We start from the raw sequence: 21,704 nt of genomic DNA on the forward strand, positions 1-21,704 counted from the left end.
TTTGTTTTATCATTTGCATTTAAAATTATTTATTTTTGAAATATTTAAAAAATATATTTCTTAGCAATATCAGTACATAAAGCTTACATCTCAGTGTGTCAGTGGCTTTTATTTATATTTTGAGATATGAGAGCAAAAGTAAAATAAAACAACACAAAATACCGGTTTTCTTTAACTACGAGCATCCCTTACGACTAATGATGTATTATTCGATTATTTTTTACTTACACTTGAACTAACAAAAGCAAACAAATTATATTTTAATAACTTGTTCAATGCGTGAGCTTGTCATTGTGCAGCTGGGAGTCGGTTCTTTCGGTGACCTTATCTAAACTTTTTCATAAAGTCCAGACAATATTTGTTGATTAAATAATTAGTAGCTTTCATATATCCACTGTTTCTCTAACACTTGAAAATTAACTTTGTAACGATCAGTGATAAGAAAAAAGTAAGCAGTTTCTTCCTTTAATAACTATGCCTGACATGTCCACGTGGTTAGGGCTTTCGATTCGTAATCCAAGGGTCGAGGGTTCGAATCATCGTCACATCAAACATTCTTGTCCTTTTCAGCAGTGGGGACATTATAAGTGATGGTCAATTCCATTATTCGTTGATAAAAGAGTTGTCCAAAAGTTCGGTGGTGATGACTAGTTGTCTTCCTTCTAGTCTTACACTGCCAAATTAGGGACGGCTAGCGCAGTTTGCTCTCGTGTAGCTTTGTGTGAAATTAAAAAAAGCAACAACAAATCTTTAAGAACTAACGTGTTATCATCTATATTCAAACGTCAATCTATCGTAGTGTATAGATCTACAAGGAATTTAACCTGTTGACTGCCAAGTATTTCAGCTGCTACAATACAACTCTAATTTTTCTTCATTTTGTAACTTTTTTGGTGACGCCATTTTGGATCGAAAGTGAAACAATTTGTAAGTAGGTCAAATGCATGCGTGGTGCTGACATCTAACGTTGAAGTTACGTATTATTGAGAACAAATTAACTCGTCCGTGACACTGTGTTACCGATTGGCTTGGACGAGTTATCTCGTCTACGGCACTGAACAGGTTAATACTGAATAAAATGTGTTCAAAAGTTTGAGTAATGACAACAAGGCATTGTTATTATTTATAACGTTTTATTTTGAACATCGATATATACAGACATTTTTGATAAATCTGTTTGTCATAACAGGAAGAAAACATTTACATCTTTCAATAGATTTACAATAATTAACATTCGAATATATTCACAAGAACAGTTTACAGACACAATTGTTACTTGTACAGACTTAGCCCTTAAGGAATGTTTAAATCTCTAGTGAAACGTGTGTGTAAGTCTTTTAAGGAAAATACAGTTTCTTTATTAATTCACCTATAAACAAAATTTTTCTCTATTGTTTCTACGTTTACTGTTCATAGTGCATGTTAGTATGCATTCGTTTTATAAGTTTTAAAGCTATTAGGGTTAGGAATCAGAACTAATTATTCTAATGTGTATTTACGTCTTAAATGGCGTTGTACTTGCAAATGGCAATTCCTACTTCAAATAGTTGAAAATATATTTCATTAACATAGATTTCTTAAGACTGCAAAAAATAAAAATAAATGGTAATCCAGGTGGATTAAATATTAAAGTATTTATATTAAGCTTTGCACAGAACAAGAAACACAATAACTCGACTGTCGTTGCAAAGTATATTTACTTTCATTAAGGGTAAACAGCAGATTTATTAAACTTCATATTTTCATCAGTAACTTGGTCGTTTGTCCCTCTTGTGTTATTTAGTTCACTTACTATTCTTCACAAATTTTAAACGTTTTCTTACACCGTGAAAAATATTACACTTTCACTAAGATAAGAAGTAAGATAAAAATATACCAGTCTTTCACAAAATGTCTAAAATAGTTAAAACTGTCGACAGAAAAACGGACTCACAATTTTATTTTACATTTGTGGACTGTTTTAGGAATATTTGTCTTGAGAACTTGCTAAAAATTACTTTTGCGGCTTATTTTTATAAAACAAAAGTCTTGCTGAGAAACGAAAGAAAAAAATGATTTGCGATTTTAGAATGTTCTCTTAGCAGAATCTTTGTTGAATTTCTTGTGACGAAAACATTCAGTAATATCGACCAATACCTGAGTTAAATATATATGAACATTATTTAAGAAGATTAACAACACTGCTGTACTGTTAGTTAGAGAATATTGTATTATCTTACATTTTGCTTTAAAGAAATAAAGAGTAGTGTTTGTTCACAACAAGAAATTTTAAAAAGATCATTAACTAATTTTTAAATCTAATAATGACCCATAGATGTCGTGGCTTTCACATAGTTGAACTACCCTAGGTACAAGACAAATGAAATCACAATAAATAATGCTGTTGGAAATTGCACTTGAGACAATAGCATTTGCATTTACTTCCAACTATATCTATACATGGATGGCAGTATGGAATAAGCGAAATATATTTATAAATGTTTGTACAGTCTTTAATGCGACGTCATGTGTCTTGTTAGGTGGTGACGTTCTCGAAAACTTTCGTTACAGATGTTGCATTTAAGTTTTTCTTCCCGTTTTTTTTTCACTGGATCAGTTTCCCTCTTATGGTGAGACCTCATATGATATACTAAGTCACTGGTCATTCTAAAACTAGCGTTGCACTTAGCACAAAAGTTATGTGTTGGAAACGATAAGGCGGCTAAAGATGGCGGTAAGTAAGATAAAAGAGATGGTGTGATGGTCTTTGTAGATGGAATATTAGAGTTTAAAATTGTCGGGAAGTATTTGGTAGGTGAAACAGCAAATCCGTGTAGCTGCATCCGTTGCAGAGAAGAAGAGAGAAGAGAACTGGTGTCCACAGACTCCCGCCGGATACCCTGTAATTTTAGGTCTCCTAGCCTCAATGGACATACACCTCTAGGATCTAATGCTGAGGGGGACAGTTTTGTAGTAGGTGAGAAAGCGCTGTTCATATTATCTGAAGAGGAAAGTGTCTGGCTTTGGATGCTTCTGAACATGGATAAAGTAGTGGAGGTCATGCCAGATGGATGACTAGTTAAATTAGGAAGATTAACTGAAAGACCGGGAACAAGTGACGGAACAAGGTGTTTTGAAAATATTTCGCAAGTAGGTGATGTTGTGTAAAATGAGGAATCCATGGTGGAGAAAGGTGAAGAGGTGGACACAGAAGCTGAGCCTGGTTTGTTTACTTTTTTAAAGGCGCTCAGTGTTGTTGCTGGATTAGAAACATCTCTGCTCGTGACGTTAATCACGTTATTGTTGGAGGGAATGGAACTAATTTTCCGCCCTGGTGTTCTACGAGAACTTGATAATTCCAAATTTGAGAACGATAATAATTCTGGAGAGGACGAATCGTATCTAGTGATAGATTGTGATGATGCAAACAAATGCGCTTGTTCTTCAGTGGTTTTCTGTCGTTTCTTATTCTTTATTGTTTCTTCAGGATAGTTTAAAGTTTCTTTTCTTTTTACACCTGACTGGACGTTGATCGGAGGATCGTTGTCATTACTATGGTCGCGTTTCGTGTGTTCATTCCTCTTTTCTAAACCACAAGCACCACTTTTAACAATATCTTTGTCACTGTCGTTCGAATTAGCAGTCAATGAAGCAATATCGAAACTTTTAACTCGTGGTTTAGTTTGCTTAGACGTAAGTGGATCTGAAAATGCAGTGGTGGAAAGATTGGAGGGAGTTATGGAATTTTTGACGCAGTTACGTTTATCACACCAGTACATCAAGTGCCCAATTACAGGGTAGGGGTGAATGAAAATGTGGTGACACAACACGCAGAAGTAGCGCTTGCCCTCTGAAAATGAACACAGAATTAATATTTAAATATCACTGTATTGGTTGATGCAAAATATAATAGATTAACAATAGAATGTCAGTTTTATTTCGCAGGATGTTTGATAGTAAATAAAGTTTCTCAGACTATGAATTCACTTACTACTTGTTCGTTAATAGAAAATAAATAAAAAATACCATGTTAATTCATAAAATCTTATGTAGTAACTTACAATAATGACATTTTATCAAATATAAATACGTCATTAACAAGAAATCTTAAACTTTATTCAAAGACACTAAATACGTTGTTGACACACATGGTACATGAAAAATAGGATGAAATAATTTCAATTTAACAAAATTTTTACAACAAATCAATATACTCTGCTAATTTATTAGTAAGATCGTTATTGCATCATATTTAACAGTATTTTAGTTTTGCCAAGATAGAGGATAACAGTATTAAATCATAAGCTAAACAAAGAATTATTGACTATCAATACATTTTAAGCACTAATACTACGTAATTAAGTTCCATGTACTTTGTATAACTGAAATTTAATTTTAGAAAATAAATGCAAATTTATGTGGCGTAGTAAAAGAAAAAAATTATCATGTCTATTATATATTACTCCGCCAGACATGGCCTGGTGGTTATGACACTCGACTTGCAGCCTGAGAACTGTGGGTTCGAAGCCCAATCATACCAAACATGTTCGCTCTTTAAATCGTGGGCGCGTTTAAATATGAAAATTAATTCCACTGATCATTGTCAAAAAAAAATTGCCCAAGACTTGGCAGTGGGCTGTGTTAATTAGCCAGTTGCCTTCTTTCTATTCTATCATTGCTAAAGTTAGGACGGATAGTGCAGATAGCCATCGTGCAACTTTGCGCCAAATCCAAAACAAGCAAACAAACCATATATGACTTGTGGGTCAAATAAACTAACAAGTTCTGTTATCGGAAAGAAAGATGTCTTGAGGGGTGACTTATATAAGTGTGATAGGTTATTTTCACACACTTTTGATCTCGAATCCCCAAAAAAAAAGTGCAATGGGGAAAAACACTTGTAGTTTACATTCTTTTTGTGACGAATGTTAGATTATTGATTTGTAAGTGCAACTTTAGTTTTATTTTATTCCTAGGTTGCATATGTATATATATATTTCTTCTTCTAATGAATATATTTCTTGTGAATCTTCATTTTTTTGTGAATTAAACTTAGAATAAGGCGATAAAATTTAACATTACTGAAAGAAAACGATTTGGGGCCCGGCATGGCTAAGCGCGTTAAGGCGTTCGACTCGTAATCCGAGGGTCGCGAGTTCGAATCCCGGTCGCACCAAACATGCTCGCCCTTTCAGCCGTGGGGGCGTTATAATGTACGGTCAATCCCACTATTCGTTGGTAAAAGAGTAGCCCAAGAGCTGGCGGTGAGTGGTGATGACTAGCGGCCTTCCCTCTAATCTTACACTGCTAAATTAGAGACGGCTAGCGCAGATAGCCCTCGAGTAGCTTTGAGCGAAATTCAAAAACAAACAGAAAACGATTTAGACTTACAATGATCTTAGAAACTCAAATAATCAATGTCTATGTAAGCTACGATTTGTTTATCTTTCTTAACCTATAAACACATTTTTAACAAGCTGAGATTTTCTTTTTCCGTAATTCTGAAACTATTAAAAGCTATAGAACTTTTAATCTGAATTCTTGATCTGAAAACTGAGCTTTAATAAACTGAATTTCTTGTAATTCCGAAACAGAAAAGCTAGAGGATTTCTAGATCGAATTTCTTAATTTATAAATACAGCTTTAATAAACTAAGTTTTTTTTGTAATTCGTAACTTCAAAACCTGGTGGATTTTTAAACTGAGTATATTGTGGTTTTGGATCTACGAATTCAAATTATTTATAGAATCTTAACGTTGAAATAATCCAAGGAAAAGTAAGATAAACATGTGACTGAGATTCAACTACTTTGTAAAGATGACGTTTAATTTAAGTTTGCATGTTTTAGAAAATAAATGCAAATGTAATTCTTAGCCACAAAAGCAGGATGATTTTTATACCGAATTTCTGTGATTCTGAATCCACAAATCCAAATTGTTTGTAGATTTAAAATCAGGATTCTATAGCCTAAGGCCTTTCAAGTAGGTTGAGTGTTTTTGTTATTGTTTTAGAACCCGACCTTAATAATGTTTAGGAATAAATATATTGTTCTTTTAATCTTGAGAACACAAATTTTTGTAGAATAACTTTTTTCCAGGTTTGAATCTCAAAACACTAACATTGATAAGTCAGAATCTTATTCAAAAATACAGAGGTTTTGTCAAGATATTTGGTTTGAGAGGATTTCAAGTGAAATAGTTTTAACTCCTGCATAATGTTTAATGTTTCAGGATAATTCTAAAATTGTACAATTTGAAGGAGACGCATCTTATTAAAATGTTATCGAAAACAGTTTCTACAACCTAGAGCTAACTTGGGATGAGAGGACATGTGTAATTGACGTATCATTTTGTGATGTTGAATCCCACATTTTTATCTACAATGGAAGAATTATACTACTCAAACGTTTCTGAACAAGTAAACAACAATAATAAAAAAACTGGACAAAACTGTGAGTTAAAGTGTTTAATTGACTGGTAACCAAATGGCTACAGAATATATGTGTTAAGCAGTCCCAGGTTCAAATCGTGAAATATTTAGTTAAAACGAAAGCCAAAAGAACTTAATCGAAATTAATTTTAACTGAGTTTGTAACCGATTTGACTTTCGAAAGTTTTGATTATAGGTTTTATTTCCATTTATACCCTACTTATTTTAAATGCAAACATAGATAATAAAAAATAACAATTAATAGCTTGTTTCTTTGTTTTTTTTTAATTTCGCGCAAAGCTACTCGAGTGCTGTCTACGCTAGCCGCCTCTAATTTAGTAGTCATCACCACCCACCGCCAACTCTTGGGCTACTCTTTTACAAAGGAATAGTGGGATTGACCGTCATATTATAACGCCCTCACGGCTGAAAGAGCGAGCATGTTTGGAGCGACGGTGAATCAAACCCGCGATCCTCAAATTACGAGTCGAACGCCTTAACCCACCTGGCCATGCCGGGCCCAGTTAATAGCGAATTTTTAAGTGAAAAAGTACAGTTGTGGTATAGTTATTTGGAGTTTGTAGTACAAGAATAGTAATAATAGTAAATAATTAATAACAGATTCTTAACTGAGTAATAATATTAATGACAAGAGAGAGGAGTTGTGTTAATTGAACTAGCATAACGGTAGGTGTTAAGGCTTACAACGCTAAAATCAGGGCTTCGATTCTCCTCGGCTGACACAGCAAAGAGCTCGACATGGCTTTGCAATAAGATAACATATACACACATAAAATAGCTGCTACGCCATGTAGATAAAGTACATGCAGAAAAAGTACACTCCTGGATCACCCGAGTCCATCTGCCATGTTTGATCCTATTACTCCCAAAACTGTGGTAAGAATTAGCTGGACATATTTCATACATACAAAGCTACGTAGAAACATAAATATACGTAGAATCATTTTAGGACAAGTTCCTGTCGTTAACAACTATTTACTGTGTAAGATATTGACGCTGTATTTCTTTTAATTCTATATAAATTAATTTCTTATGAATATAAAAATATACGCAGATGGTGAGAGTCTAGATTCTCAGAATGAGTTACAGAACTACTAAACACATTGTACATTTGAACATATATTGATATATAAAGTTGCGGTGGGCAAGACAGGATAAAACATTAATTAATATTGTGCATAATTAAAGACCTGTAATTAGTACTTAAATATATTTACACTTCTGGTTATATATTTGCACAAAAACAAAACATCACTAGAATTTAGGATGTGCACTCGACATATTCAGAAAATACATTGATTTCCTACTAGTAAACTTTATAACAGAAAATGCCACATTTGTTTGACATATGTACCATTATACCACATAGTGGCGCTACACGCGATGCGAGAATATTTTATGACAGGAAGTATTTATACGTGTTTATACAATAGGCACGTGACCTTAACACTGAGAGATTCTATATTCCACTTATGATGTTGTATGTTTAAGAATAGAACACGCGTGCCGGATAGCCTGTGGTTTAAATAACACTTTCCTTGGTTACTTACCTTCCAGAACTGTGGATGGTACAGTCGGTAAACGAAGAATTTCGGCCAGATCGTCACCAAACCACGCTGTAAGCTCGTGCCCCTCGTGAATATTCTTCATAGCTCGAAAGTAGAACTGGCCGCCCCTAGCAACAACTTCTATATTCTGCTCTTCGAGATCACGCGCTGGTTGTACGTGCAAAATCCAGTCAACTATTTGTCCGTTATCTACAGTATCTTGAGGATTCACCTAAATCAGAATTTTAGTCAATTTATATTTTCTTGTTGCTAACGTACAGAGAATTTCTAAATAATAAGAATATATTAGATCACCTGTTTTACTGATTAAAACTATTTGTACTTCTAAAATTCATTTGGATGAAAGTGCAGTATTTCATTAGAGCGACAATATATGTTGGCATGTTTTATTTAATTAAATGATATTGAGGTAAAAGACAGCTGTCAATATTGATTATTATAAACACCTTGAAACTTAATTTATAGGTGCATGAAAGTTTATTAGATTAATGACACAGATAAGATCCACCAGTGAAGAGTGTGTTTTCTTATAGCAAAGCCACATTAAGCTATCTGCTGAGTCCACAGAGGGGAATCGAACTCCTAATTTTAGCGTTGTATATCCGTGGACTTACCGCTGTACCAGCGGGGAACTCGCATAAGGTGACGGTCGCTCCCACTATTCGTTGGTAAAAGAATAACTCCAGCGCTGGCGGTGGGCGGTCATGACTACCTGCCTTCCCTCTAGTCTTACGCTACTAAATTAGGGACGGCTAGGGCAGATAGCCTTCGCAAAGCTTTGCGGGAAATTCAAAAAACAAACAAACAAACACACCAAATATGCTCGCCCTTTCACTCCAGAGGGCGTTATAGTGTGACGGTAAATCCTACTATTCGTTGGTAAAAGAGTGGCCCAAGAGTTGGCGGTGGGCCGTGGTGACTAGGTGCCTTTCCTGTAGTCTTACACTGCTAAATTAGGGACAACTAGCGCAAATAGCCCTCATGTAGCTTTGGGCAAAATTAGAAAAACAAACAAACCCTTATATGTAATTGTTAAAAAAAAGCAAACAAAAAACAAACTGCAAAACATAAAATATAAAACCGTGAGTTTGCATGTAACTTTACATGGACCTAACAAACCTCCATGCCAAATTTGGTGAAGATCCGTCAAAAATGGGCAAAATAGTGATAAAAATGCCCATGCTAACCCAATAGACAAAACACAAAACTGGGCCTAATGAATCTCTATGCTAATTCTGATAAAAATTCATCCACACCTGGTGAAGAAATTACATGGACATACAACACACAACAGACAGCATTACTATATTTATAAAGATAACCACTATATTGCGTGGAGAAGAATATGCGTGTTACAACTAAAAATGAAAATGTTGACAACCTTTAGGGTTTACACAGCTTTAATGTTTTTAGAGTTAACTGGATTTGAATAGATTGGTTGAAAACTATTTTTGTCGACATAATTTTGAGAAGTTGCTAAAGATATTATGTTTAAATGTTAATTTCTGGAGTGACTTTTTGTTATATTCTTGATGCTCAGGTAATTTCTTTCTTTCGCAAAAGCAACCGTGAAACATGAAACTTTCTTTGCGAACATTCTAATGCTTGTTTATTTAATATTTAATAAACAATCTAATTCATAATTACAAGTTTCGTAACCGTACTGTTTACACCATAACGTGTTATTAGAACTGCCTTGAAGGCAAACAAAAAAAATCAAGTGACAATCAAAATAGCTTATTAGCCTGATAAAGGAGTAAAATGCCTAAAACAGGTAACTTCCGCAATAGTTCACTTTAGGATTTATTTCGTGAAATAAGTATGAACTTTCGAATAAAATGAATTGAGCTAAATCCTAAAATATAAAAATTCAAATTGAAACTTATTACAATATAAAATTACTATATTAATTACAAGTGATAAGCGAAATTTCATTATTTTAATTACCTTAATTACATTTTTAGATGAACTTTGTTTAACATCTTGACAACGCCATATCAATAGTGCCAAGGGATCTACAGATCCTGTTCTGAAGGGCAATGGACCAATCAAAGTTCCTGTTGCAATGGGCTGTTGAGTTACGACAGAAAGGATTGGTTCTCCCATTCTCTGGCTTAAAATCTGAAAGAAACAAGAATTCATTACAAATAAACTAAAATCATTAAATAATTTTTATGTTTATTAATACAATACCTTTATGAAATTTGTTCTTTTGACAGTTTATTTGTTGATTAAAACCAAAGCTACACAACTGTGTATCTATGTGCTGCTCACTGTGGATATCGAAACTCAATTTTTAGTGTTATAACACTTATTTACTGCTGAGTCTCTAAGGACTTTTTGACATCAAATTGATTTGAGGTAAGCTCTTTTGTGTATTTATTCTTAAGTACGAACAACTGTTAGTTACTGTTTGTCTTGACAAAGAAAGAGCTATTCCACTATTTCAAGAAAGTATTGTAAAATGATATTAATGTACATATTTATTACTTACAATAACGAATTTGTCTCAGTAACGTTTTACCAAAAGTTTAGAGCATTCACATGAGAGACATTCAAAAATGGTTTGAAGGATGTTGGAAACCAATCAAAGAGTCAAGTATATCAAAGAATAAATACATTTTGTGATTTTCGTTTTGTTTTTCTTATTCTTATCTGCACATTAATGGCAATAGATATAAAATAATTTCGTCATATAAAAATAAATATTGATACTTTAAAGGTCTCTTCAAAATATTATACACAAACATATAAGCAAAAAAGTTACAAAATAGAATACTAAAAATATCTGTGGCTTTAAGAGGATTTTGGTTTGAAGTTCGCGCAAAGCTACACGAGCATAAGCTGTCCCTAATTTAGAAGTATAAGACTAGAGGGAAGGCAGCTAGTCATCATCACCCACCGCCAACTCTTGGGCTACCCTTTTACCAACGAATAGTGGGATTGACTGTCACATTATAATGCCCTCACGACTGAAAGAGCTAGCATCTTCGGTGTTACATAGATCTGAAACTGCGACCCTCTGATTACGAGTCGAGTGCCTAAATCACCTGACCATGCAAGGCCTTCTTTAAGAGAGAAAAAAAACCTTTTACGAATGCACTTAGCATCGCTCGATTATTTGAATGATTCTAATGCACAATTAACATCTAATAAATATTAAAATAGCGTCTAGTCAAAGTTCAAAAACATTTGTCTTTACCTGCTAGCATTTAGGAAGAAAGTTATGTCAGAAGTACTACTGGTAAATACTACAGTTCATGTCACAAGATTAAACAATACTACTTTAATAAAGGTTATGTCAGAAGTACTATTGGTAAATACTACAGTTCATGTCACAAGATTAAACAATACTACTTTAATAAAGGTTATGTCAGAAGTACTATTGGTAAATACTACAGTTCATGTCTCAAGACTAAACAATACTACTTTAATAAAGGAGAAATAATTCACGAAGACGCCAAAAACTCATAACGACTTTGACGCAAAAGGAAAAATTCAGAATTATATATGAAATCCGCATAAAATATTTCTTTACAATTGATCTTACGTTAGTCAGAGAATAGTAAACATAAGAGAGAACGGGAAGCTAGAAGACGTCTTTATAGTTCAATGTTAGGCTGCTTTAATGCATTTGGTGTTTACTGCACAAAAAAAACTGGTACATATCAAAATGAATACCCCAGGAAACCCTACGAAAATGCTTTCCTTCAATATCACACTGTCTTAGTGCCGCTAATATGTATAATACAAGGAAATTAACTATATGAGAGAACAATGTATTTCAAAACTGTTGATAAAAGTGTTAATACCCATACCAGCCGTTCTGAGATACTTTTTATTTCAAATGAGAGAACAGAAAACTCAACGACAATGTTCTGTTCAGTTCAATGTTAGGCAGCCTTAGTTTCTTTAATATATGTAATAAGAGGGAAATATCTATACACCATAGTGAAGGGAACAGATAACTAGACGGCAATGCTTTATTTAGTTCATTCTCAGGCTGGTTTAGTTTCTTTAACATGTGTCATACAAAGGAACTAAATATACACTGCATATAATTGAATTCCGATTTGTTTTAGCTCTCTCAGTAAGCTGCTGAGACTGAGCTTTAAATTGTGATGGCTTACAATGTAGAGAACAGAAAACCCGACCAGACTGCTTTAATTTATCTAATAATATCATACAATAACGATCGATATGCACTACAAGAGAATCGATGATAATGCTTTAATTTAGTGCAAGCTTCTATGGTATTTGTCTGAAGACATTTCATGTTTTTATTAGATTTCCTTATCTAGTTCTCAAAAACTAGATCAAAAAAGCATTACACGATTAACTGGCTTTTACTTACATTTTCTTCAAGTTTTTTTAAGAATTAATTAATTCATACATCGCACTATTTTATTTCAGAATTTTCTTCATTTTTGTTACATGTTTTGAAAAGATACAAATTTCACGAATTCCATCGGAGTAAAATACGTGTATTGGGGTTAAGCAGACTAAAGTTATCAACGCAACTGGTAGTTTACGTTCTTTATTAACATCCAAGTGAATTAAATATTATAGAAAATATACCAGTATATAGCATTAGGTTTGTTTTCTGGAACTGTTAGATAATTTACTTTTTTTATTAGATCGCAATATGACGTTACTTCTCAAAGTTTCTCGCAAGTTTGTTTGTTTTGAATTTCGCGCAAAGCTACTCGAGGGCTATCAGCGCAAGTCGTCCCTAATTTAGCAGTGTAAGACTAGAGGGAAGGCAGCTAGTCATCACCACCCATCGCTAACTCTTGGGCTACTCTTGTTACCAATGAATAGTGAGAATGACCGTCACATTATAACGCCCCCATGACTGAAAGAGCGAGCATGTTTGGTGCGACCGGGATTCGAACCCGCGACCCTCAGGTTACGAGTCGAACGCCTTAACACTCTTGGCTATGCCGGGCCTGTGTTATGATTATTTGATATTAATCAGAAGGAAGGCAGCGATATGTTCATAGCATCACATACATTTCTCGCAAGTGTCTCATCGTTTTTGTAAATTTTTAAAAATCTCTTTTCCTCATTTTATATATCTGTCATTAACGAGATAATATACTTTAAGTGTTCTGTAATAATACTTGTTTTTATAATGCGAATCATTTATAGCATTTATAATTACTACACGGACCTTTTTTTAGCATACAGCGTCGTAATATCCTCTCTACTTCTACCGTGAAGAGCTAAATCCGAGGGCGTTAAAATTCGGGATTCAATTTCTGTGGCAGTTACGCTACATCCAGCCCGACAAACAACTTCATGCTTAACAAGAAACATCATAACACAAAATGTATTTTTCATTCTGTTGAAGCATAATATATATGTATGTTTTGTAACCGTTTCTTTTTTCCTAGAAAATATTCAGAAAAACATTTAGTAAATTTACCAAAGCAGTCAAATATAGACGATAACACAGCAAGCAAAAGATTTTCAATTACACCAAATGTATTCTATCGAAAACGAACAAACTCCATTCATCATCGAACAATCTTCTCTACAAACACAAAACCAGACAGAAAATATTGAACGCTTCAACAGAGCACAGAGGCAGCTCTTTTCGACGAGATTGTCTTATCCTTGGAGCTGTTGAAATTCATCAGTCTGTCCAAAAAAGATCAAACGGGACCAGACTGACAACATCAGAGGCCCACAAAACCCGAGACAAACCGCAGAGAAGTGCGAGTGAAACCGGTTCTTTAGTGTTAGTGTACTTTCATCACATTACGATTTGGCGCTATAATAACGGACGGACCTAGCTCCACGCCGTGATTAATAATAGAGAAGGACGTCCAGGCTCCACGATCGCTTTATCAAAAAGCTATTGTGTGCTCGGTTTTCTGTCTTCTTCGGAACTCCCTGCTCCCGACGTTCCTTTCACAGAAATTAGGTACTCAAGGCGCCATCACTATAGAATTTTCTCCAATCACAATATCCAACTTTACCAGATTGGTATGGAAGAGGATAATAGTCACTCATTTCATAACTCAGACGCTTCTTACATATATGTGTGAGTGTGTGATATTTACGCGATATAGATCATTTACGTTAATAGCAATGTGTGAGTTCTCGTTTAGAATAGCGGTGCTGTCGAGATACCTAAATGATCATCTCTAGAGATTTCTATATTATCAGCTCTAGAGATTCTTAAGTATGTCTTTATTTGGTGATAAATACGTGTCAGAGTAAAACATTTTTATGTGTAAGTTGTTTCTCAGATGATTCATTTGCGAATGATCAACGTAAAAACGAATTATATTTCTTTACACAATATCGATCAACTGATTTGGAGTGTTTGGAAGATGAGTGCTTTAGTTTCATGTGTATTCTTCATATTTATTCGTAAGTTTGTGGCATAAGTAATTTAGTATTTGAAGCAAATGTAAGAACATACTTTCGTAACTTTGGTTATACTGTTATTCAACAAGTATGCTCTTTAAATAACACAAAGTAGTATACCTGATCTGTGGCTTACTTCCAGAAAAGAACGAAAGTAGACAATCTGAGATATTTCAGATTGAGTTAAGAAGGGTAATCTGTATCAATAGGATCATAGGGTTTTTTATTTGTTTTATGATTGATTGAATTTTTACCCTTCGTGATTTGTTAGTACTATGAAAGAATATCATGTATTTATATCAGTTCCTCGCCTGGACAGCGGTAAGTTTTCGGATTTACAACGCTAAAACGGGTGCTCGATTCACCTTGGTGGACACAGCAGATAGCCCGATGTGGCTTTGCTATAAGAAAAACACACACACAAACAAGTATTTATGTCAAATACCTGTTATAGGTACCTCCAAAATAAGTATTTATTTCCAATAAATCGTATTTGATTCAGAAAACAAGCGTTTATATTCAAGATACATGTTGTTTTCATTAAATATATCTGCTATTATCTGTATATATAACAAAACACATACTTATGACCACGTCTTTAAGAATATATGTTAAGTTCACTGTAAGATAGTTGCTTACGTAATTAGTTTCAAATATTTTCTATGCCAGTCATCTGCACAACACACAGTGAAGAAGTATACGTTTCACATATTATCCTTCTACACAACACACAGTGAAGGAGTATACATTTCATATGTTATCCTTCTACACAACACACAGTAAAGGGGCATACATTTCATATATTATCCTTCTACACAACACAGTGAAGGATTATACGTTTCACATGTTATCCTTCTACACAACACACAGTGAAGGAGTATACATTTCATATGTTATCCTTCTACATAACACACAGTAAAGGGGCATACATTTCATATGTTATCCTTCTACACAACACACAGTAAAGGGGCATACATTTCATATGTTATCCTTCTACACAACACACAGTGAAGGAGTATACATTTCATATGTTATCCTTCTACACAACACACAGTGAAGGAGTATACATTTCATATGTTATCCTTCTACACAGCACAGAGAGAAGGGGTATACAAACATCTTATATGTTATCCTACACAAAGACAGTGAAGGGATATAGAAACATTTTCTATGTTAATATTCTGTTGAATCTACATATTTTCTATGTCATCTTGTCCACACAATAGGAAATGAAAGCGGAGTAAAGACATTTCCTATATTAGCCATGTATTCAGCAGACAATAAGGGTTATATAAGAACATTTTCCATTTTAGCCACCTGTCTACAAAACAGACAGGTAAAAAATAAAGAAACTTCCTATGCTGGTTATCTATACAACAGGCACGAATATTTTCTATGTCATAGCTGTCTATATGTAAGACAAGGAAAAAGTATATGAGAAACATATTTTTATAAACCATCTACCCAAACGAAAGTGTATGACATTCTTATATTAGACATCTAAATAAGAGATAGTCTTGGGGCATAAAGCTTAAAGTTGAATCCCAAAATTCATAAAGATAATTAATTATTCGTTACTCTACAATTTAACTACAATATGTTCCAAAAATCTAGATTGATTCTTCGCTTCTTACACACCTAACCGTTTTTCATTTCTTAAGAAATTACAGAATTTTATTAGAGGTTGAATCTATAGTTGATATTATTACATTTAATGTGGTTTCATTGTTCACTAAACAACCAGTCCAAGAATCCCATAATATTGTTTTAGAAGTCTTATAGAATCATAACGTCTGTATAACTTATCTTCACGTGAAACACCACATTATTAATGTCCTTGACCACTTTTACTAATTTACAACACTGAAGCAGAAAGTATAATCAAACTGATGGACTTAGTAGGGGGACTCTAGTGCGGCAGCTCTGACGAAAATCTTCCTGATTAGGATGGAACAGGGGACATTATCAACTGATTTATACACTTCTCCTTCTGGCTTCTCTACATTTGACGACACATTTTTAGGTTATTCTGATCCAGTATCAATGCAACCTGATATAAAAAATTAATCTTGCCTTCAACCGGGTTCACTACTACGAAGTTGAAGAAAATGTTTCTTTTCCGTATTTAAACATTTCTTGAGGGCTGGAATTGCTTGGTGGCTAGGGAGCTTGGATCATAATCTGAGGGTCGCGGGTTAAAATCCCCGTCACACCAAATATTCTCGCCCTTTCAGCTGTGGGGGCGTTACAAAGTACAGTCAATCCCACTATTGGTTGTTAAAAGAGTAACCCTAGAGTTTGTAGTAGGTGGTATTGACTGGTTGCCATTTCTATAGCTTCACACTGTTCAGTTAGGGTCGGCTGATGCAGATCGCTGTCTAGTAGTTTAAATGAAATTAAAACAATAAACAAAGAAATTTTCATCAATATTTATTAAAATTGCATGTATACATATATATATATCATAGATCGGTATTCTATACACACACATATATATATATATATCATAGATCGGTATTCTATACATATATATATATATCATAGATCGGTATTCTATACATATATATATATCATAGATCGGTATTCTTTACATATATATATATATCATAGATCGGTATTCTATACATATATATATATCATAGATCGGATTTCACTACGGTCATCCACGACAAAATTCAAAACTTGATGTTGTTAAAACGTTTTATTATAAAGCAAAGTCACTCTGTAACATAAACAGAATTAGAAGAAAACAATAACATTTATTAGAAAGTATGGGTAGCTCAGACAGTTACCACTAGGGAATTATTTCGAATAATTTGAAAGATTCCTCAGTTAACAGAATCCCGAAAATTGATTTTAAAACTCAACTGTTTGCTCTTTGCGCCCTTTTCAGGTGTTTTGACTTAGGAAAGAATTTAATTTTAAAATAAAAATACATTTTTTCATCCTATGCTGTAATGTAAACAGCTTTTTAACCAACAAAAAGGTACGATCGTAAAGTATCAGTGACATAATTTATCAGGTTACGTATTCGCATTGCAGTGTTATTTGTGCTGAAAAAAAAACAGAGAAATATAACCACCATGCCACCCCAGTGGCTCAGCGGTATATCTGCGGACTTATAACGCTAAAAACCGGGTTTCGATACTGGTGGTGGGCAGAGTACAAATACCCCATTGAGTAGCTTTGTGCTTGTGTGCTTATTTCAAAACAACAACAACATAACCACCGCACTCCAAGAAAGCAAACAAAGTTCATCACATGTTTTTGAATATTCCCGTGCATGTCAAAATTTTAACATACCCTACAACCCAGAAGGTTTTACTGGCAAGAATGTCAGTATTTCGATCTTACAAAGTAGTACTTCTCTGCACAAAATCGAAGAATAATTTTAATAAAGTACATTCAGCTAAATATTAATCAATATCCATGGTTCAACCTTTTATAATTTTAAGAATGGAGTTAGTCAAATACAACAGATTAACGGTACGTAAGAAGTCCATTGACATTTAATAGTCGTATTATTACCAATAAATGTATCTGTAATTTTAAATTAATTTATAATTATTATAACCTTTGGTAACATAATTTGAAGCTTAAATTTTCATATCGGCATTTACTCAATAATTTTAAGCGTATCTGTTCATTGAAAATGTATTGTTGCGTGTGCTGTTTCACGTATTTTTAGTTTTCGTAAAGACCTGGTAACGTTCTTTTATGAGCTGTTTGCACTGAGTCAACTCAGTGAAACGTAGTACATAAATATATTTTCTTGAATACTACAAAGAAGAGATATAAGAGAACTTTGTATTGTCAGCCATTTGCACAATAGAGGATGTAAGATATACGGTATTATAACTGAACTGTTTCTTTATGTCACGTTGTCTCAAAATACATCGCAGGTGTTAAAAACATAAGCAAAGAATTAACTTTAAAGCTAATATATTATTTAAAAAAATTGGAAGCGATTGTCATTGGTCAATCTATGAAAGTGTCTTAAAATATGAAGTATTTAATGTTAATTGAAAAGGAAGTCCCCCCTTCAGTGGCACAGCTGAATATCTCAAGACTCACACCGCTAGAAACCGGGTTTCGATAGTCTTGGTGGGCAGCGTACAGATAGCCCACTGTGTAGCTTTGTGCTTGATTTTAGGAAGTTCTAGGTAATGAATGGAAAAATAATTTTGGACCATCACGAAATAACCATATCATGACAACTTTTGGAAACAGTTTAGACAAGTACGTCCATATAAATGTTTGAAGCTATCAGGTTTGAACACTATCGACCTGTGATTTAAAAAATGCATCCTTAATATGATTTTTAGTAAACGAAGTAATAACAAATAGACAGTGAATGCTAATCATGTGACGTTATTGATGGAACCTCAGTCTCCTGAACAATGAAAAGATAAGATAATAATCATATTTTAGATTTAGGCACAAAAACTCAAATGAAATAGGCTTATATTTGCAAATTTTATATTGGCGACATATTAGAAGTAATGACGACGTACTTGTGGACAATACAGTGGAAACCTTTTAGATGCAATAGTTCGTATTTAAAGAAAACCAAAAACCATCACGTTTTAAACATAACAAATCTTGCATTAGAATCTCAAGTAACGAGAAATTTCACTTTAGAGGCTTACAATTTACAACATGGAGAACATTTTTCAAATGTAGACGATTTCGTCTTAAGGCTCTGATTGATTGTTTGTAATTAAGCACAAAGCTACACAATGGGCTATCTGTGCTCTGCCCACCATGGGTATCGAAACCCGGTTTCTAGCGGTACGTATCCGCAGACATTCCGTTGTTTAGACGTGAAACCTTTGGTTTACACAGTATATATTTTTTATGTTTAATTTATGTTATTTGAAACATATCACGCAACATTACTCGAAATGTGCGATTTAAAACATTTTATATAACGCAGTAGAAGACATTAAACAGTTTTATTTGAAATCTAACAACTTACTCTAAAGAACGATGTGTATAGTGTTTGCCTATAAAGCATGTTATTTGCCTATAAAAATGCAGTATATATGGTGACGTATTCAAAAGCCTGTGACGTATGTTGATGTTTGATTCAAAATGTTTCGATTTTTTTTTTAGATTTTTGTTTTGTACAAATACGTTGAACAATTTTTTTCTTGGTTGAAATGAATTGTCAGAGTGGTTTGAACAGACCAGTGTAGAGTATAATGGTATAATTAATAAGCATACGTAATATATAAAGTATCTGATAAAAATGTGCAAAAGATATAAACCTGGTGTTACAAGATGGTCATTTCTAAACCTGGAACAAGTTTTGTTTGAGTATGTCGAATATTTGCTCAATTTAAGTTTTGGATGACCGAACATCTATTACGCATAAGCCTGTCACTATTAGTAACGACTGAAGGTTGCGGTCTATCATCTGAAGCTTGCGGTTGAAGGTCTGTTTTCAGTTTATGTTTGACCTCACTGGCAGAACGGTATATTTGCGGATTTACAACTAAGGTTTTCATACCCGTGGTGAGCAGAGCACAGAAGGCCTTTTATGTAGCTTTGTGATTAACTTCTAAACAACTAATCGTCTAGCTTAGGGTTTGTTTAACCTAAAACATAAACTGTAAACAAAACATGTAGCATTAAAATTAGGTTTAAATTACCACAATCGATGGTTACTTCAGTTGTAACTGGTTGCTAATTATATGGAATCTATAACTCTTTCTGTCATAAAAGTTGTTGTAATTGGGTAATGTATTTTAGACAGAGTATTAAAGATCAGATAAAAATATATAATTAGCTGTACTTAAAACAGAAAGTGGGGACGTAGTTATTGAAATAATTCCCATATGTTTAACTTACGTGATTTAGTTGTACAAAAAAAATGCCTGATAGTTTACTTCCAAGTCATAAATGTAATACAGTCTCCTAGTTTTAATAGAAAGCTATAGTAACCGAACATCATGGTTAGTAGTATATACAATCACTTGGTGCATGGATCACGGACCCAAACAACAAGAATAACTTTTTTTTCAAATTTGGTAAAAACGCAATATACTAGAGCCGCAATGCATATGTCCCCGTATTTTAACAGTAGAACAGAGAGAGAGTTATATAAGTATAGCTGTCGGCCCCTGTCCTAATGTTATAACTAAATAATTACTACTGTACTTCGTAGGAGCTCTGAAAAGGAATGTGTGTGTTGGAAGGTTTTGCTAAGATTTGTTTTTAGATTGCTGTACTTCATGAGGATTCTGAGGAGGATTGTATGTTATGGTAGGATTTGCTGAAGTATGTTTCTGGGCTGCTGTAAATCATGGAAATCCTGAAAAGTACTTTATATGGTGGTAGAATATGAAGCTAGATTCTGGGTTCACTTATTGTAAAATAGTCCCTCTAAAATCAAGGAGTTGTTCAGTTATATTCACGATACGGTCTTAATTTCATCGCACACTACGAATGAAATTTAAAATTTATAATCTATTTTAACATACAATATCCAGAAATACAATTAACAAAGGAAATAGGAAAAAAAAACAAAAAGCTGCCATTTCTATAAGTGATGGTTACCAAAACATGTAACACGCATGTGCCAAAGGAGTTTAGAGCAAACCTCAGACCCTTATAGATACTCTGGTTACAGACCAAACCATCAGAACAGTTTAAATATGTGTATCACAGACTACCTATGATTCCCTTAATACACAAAGTACTAATATATCATTACGAACCTTCTTGTTTATGGACACTCAGAAGACAATAAAGAAGAGAAATGTCAAGAATACATAGGACAAAATACAGGCGTACAGCAATATTCACCTATATGTCTCTATGAAAACGTATTGAGAATATATAAACATCATAGGTTAAAAACAGTTCACAGAAGCCTCATAATGCCACACGATCTCAGTTAGTGCACACCAAATCGCCTAAAGACCCTAAAGAGCGAATATAAGGTACAATACATCTTGTGGATTCAAGAGTAAAATGGACTTATGAGACTGTGGAAAACCGATATACCTGTAATAGTCCATCACGTGAGAGAAGAAAGTCATGCAAGCAATTATATATAATAATTAGGGTGTAAATTAATTATTAATTGGAGTATACAGGCCACTAACCATAACAGAGTACTAATCCTAGATTTATTCAAAATATCTGATTTAAAAACATAGTCTAATTTCATATTCTAAGTCTAAAACCAAATTTGATGTGATAAGTTCGTTAACACTTATTTTTGTGGGTTTGCTCTTTTGGAGACACTTGAAGACACTCTTATAAACAGAATAACATTATAAAATGTTCATATTTAGCTGTTAATAATTGCGGATATTTTTC

General features: G+C 33.7%; 1 protein-coding gene across 1 annotated transcript in view; it reads right to left on the minus strand.

The window, feature by feature from the left end:
- Positions 1-1,156: 1,156 nt before the first annotated feature.
- Positions 1,157-21,704, minus strand: part of LOC143255833 (zinc finger protein 488-like) — a 44,441-nt gene continuing 23,893 nt past the window's right edge. Inside the window, exons 2-4 of the mRNA XM_076512136.1 lie at positions 9,945-10,118; positions 7,980-8,208; positions 1,157-3,829 (exon numbers count right to left, since the gene is read on the minus strand). Of these exons, the coding sequence (XP_076368251.1) occupies positions 2,493-3,829; positions 7,980-8,208; positions 9,945-10,118 (1,740 nt within the window). The 3' untranslated portion in view covers positions 1,157-2,492. The remainder of the gene's footprint in view (positions 3,830-7,979; positions 8,209-9,944; positions 10,119-21,704) is intronic.

Source organism: Tachypleus tridentatus, chromosome 7, assembly GCF_004210375.1.
Source record: "Tachypleus tridentatus isolate NWPU-2018 chromosome 7, ASM421037v1, whole genome shotgun sequence".
In the NCBI taxonomy this organism is placed as follows: domain Eukaryota; kingdom Metazoa; phylum Arthropoda; class Merostomata; order Xiphosura; family Limulidae; genus Tachypleus; species Tachypleus tridentatus.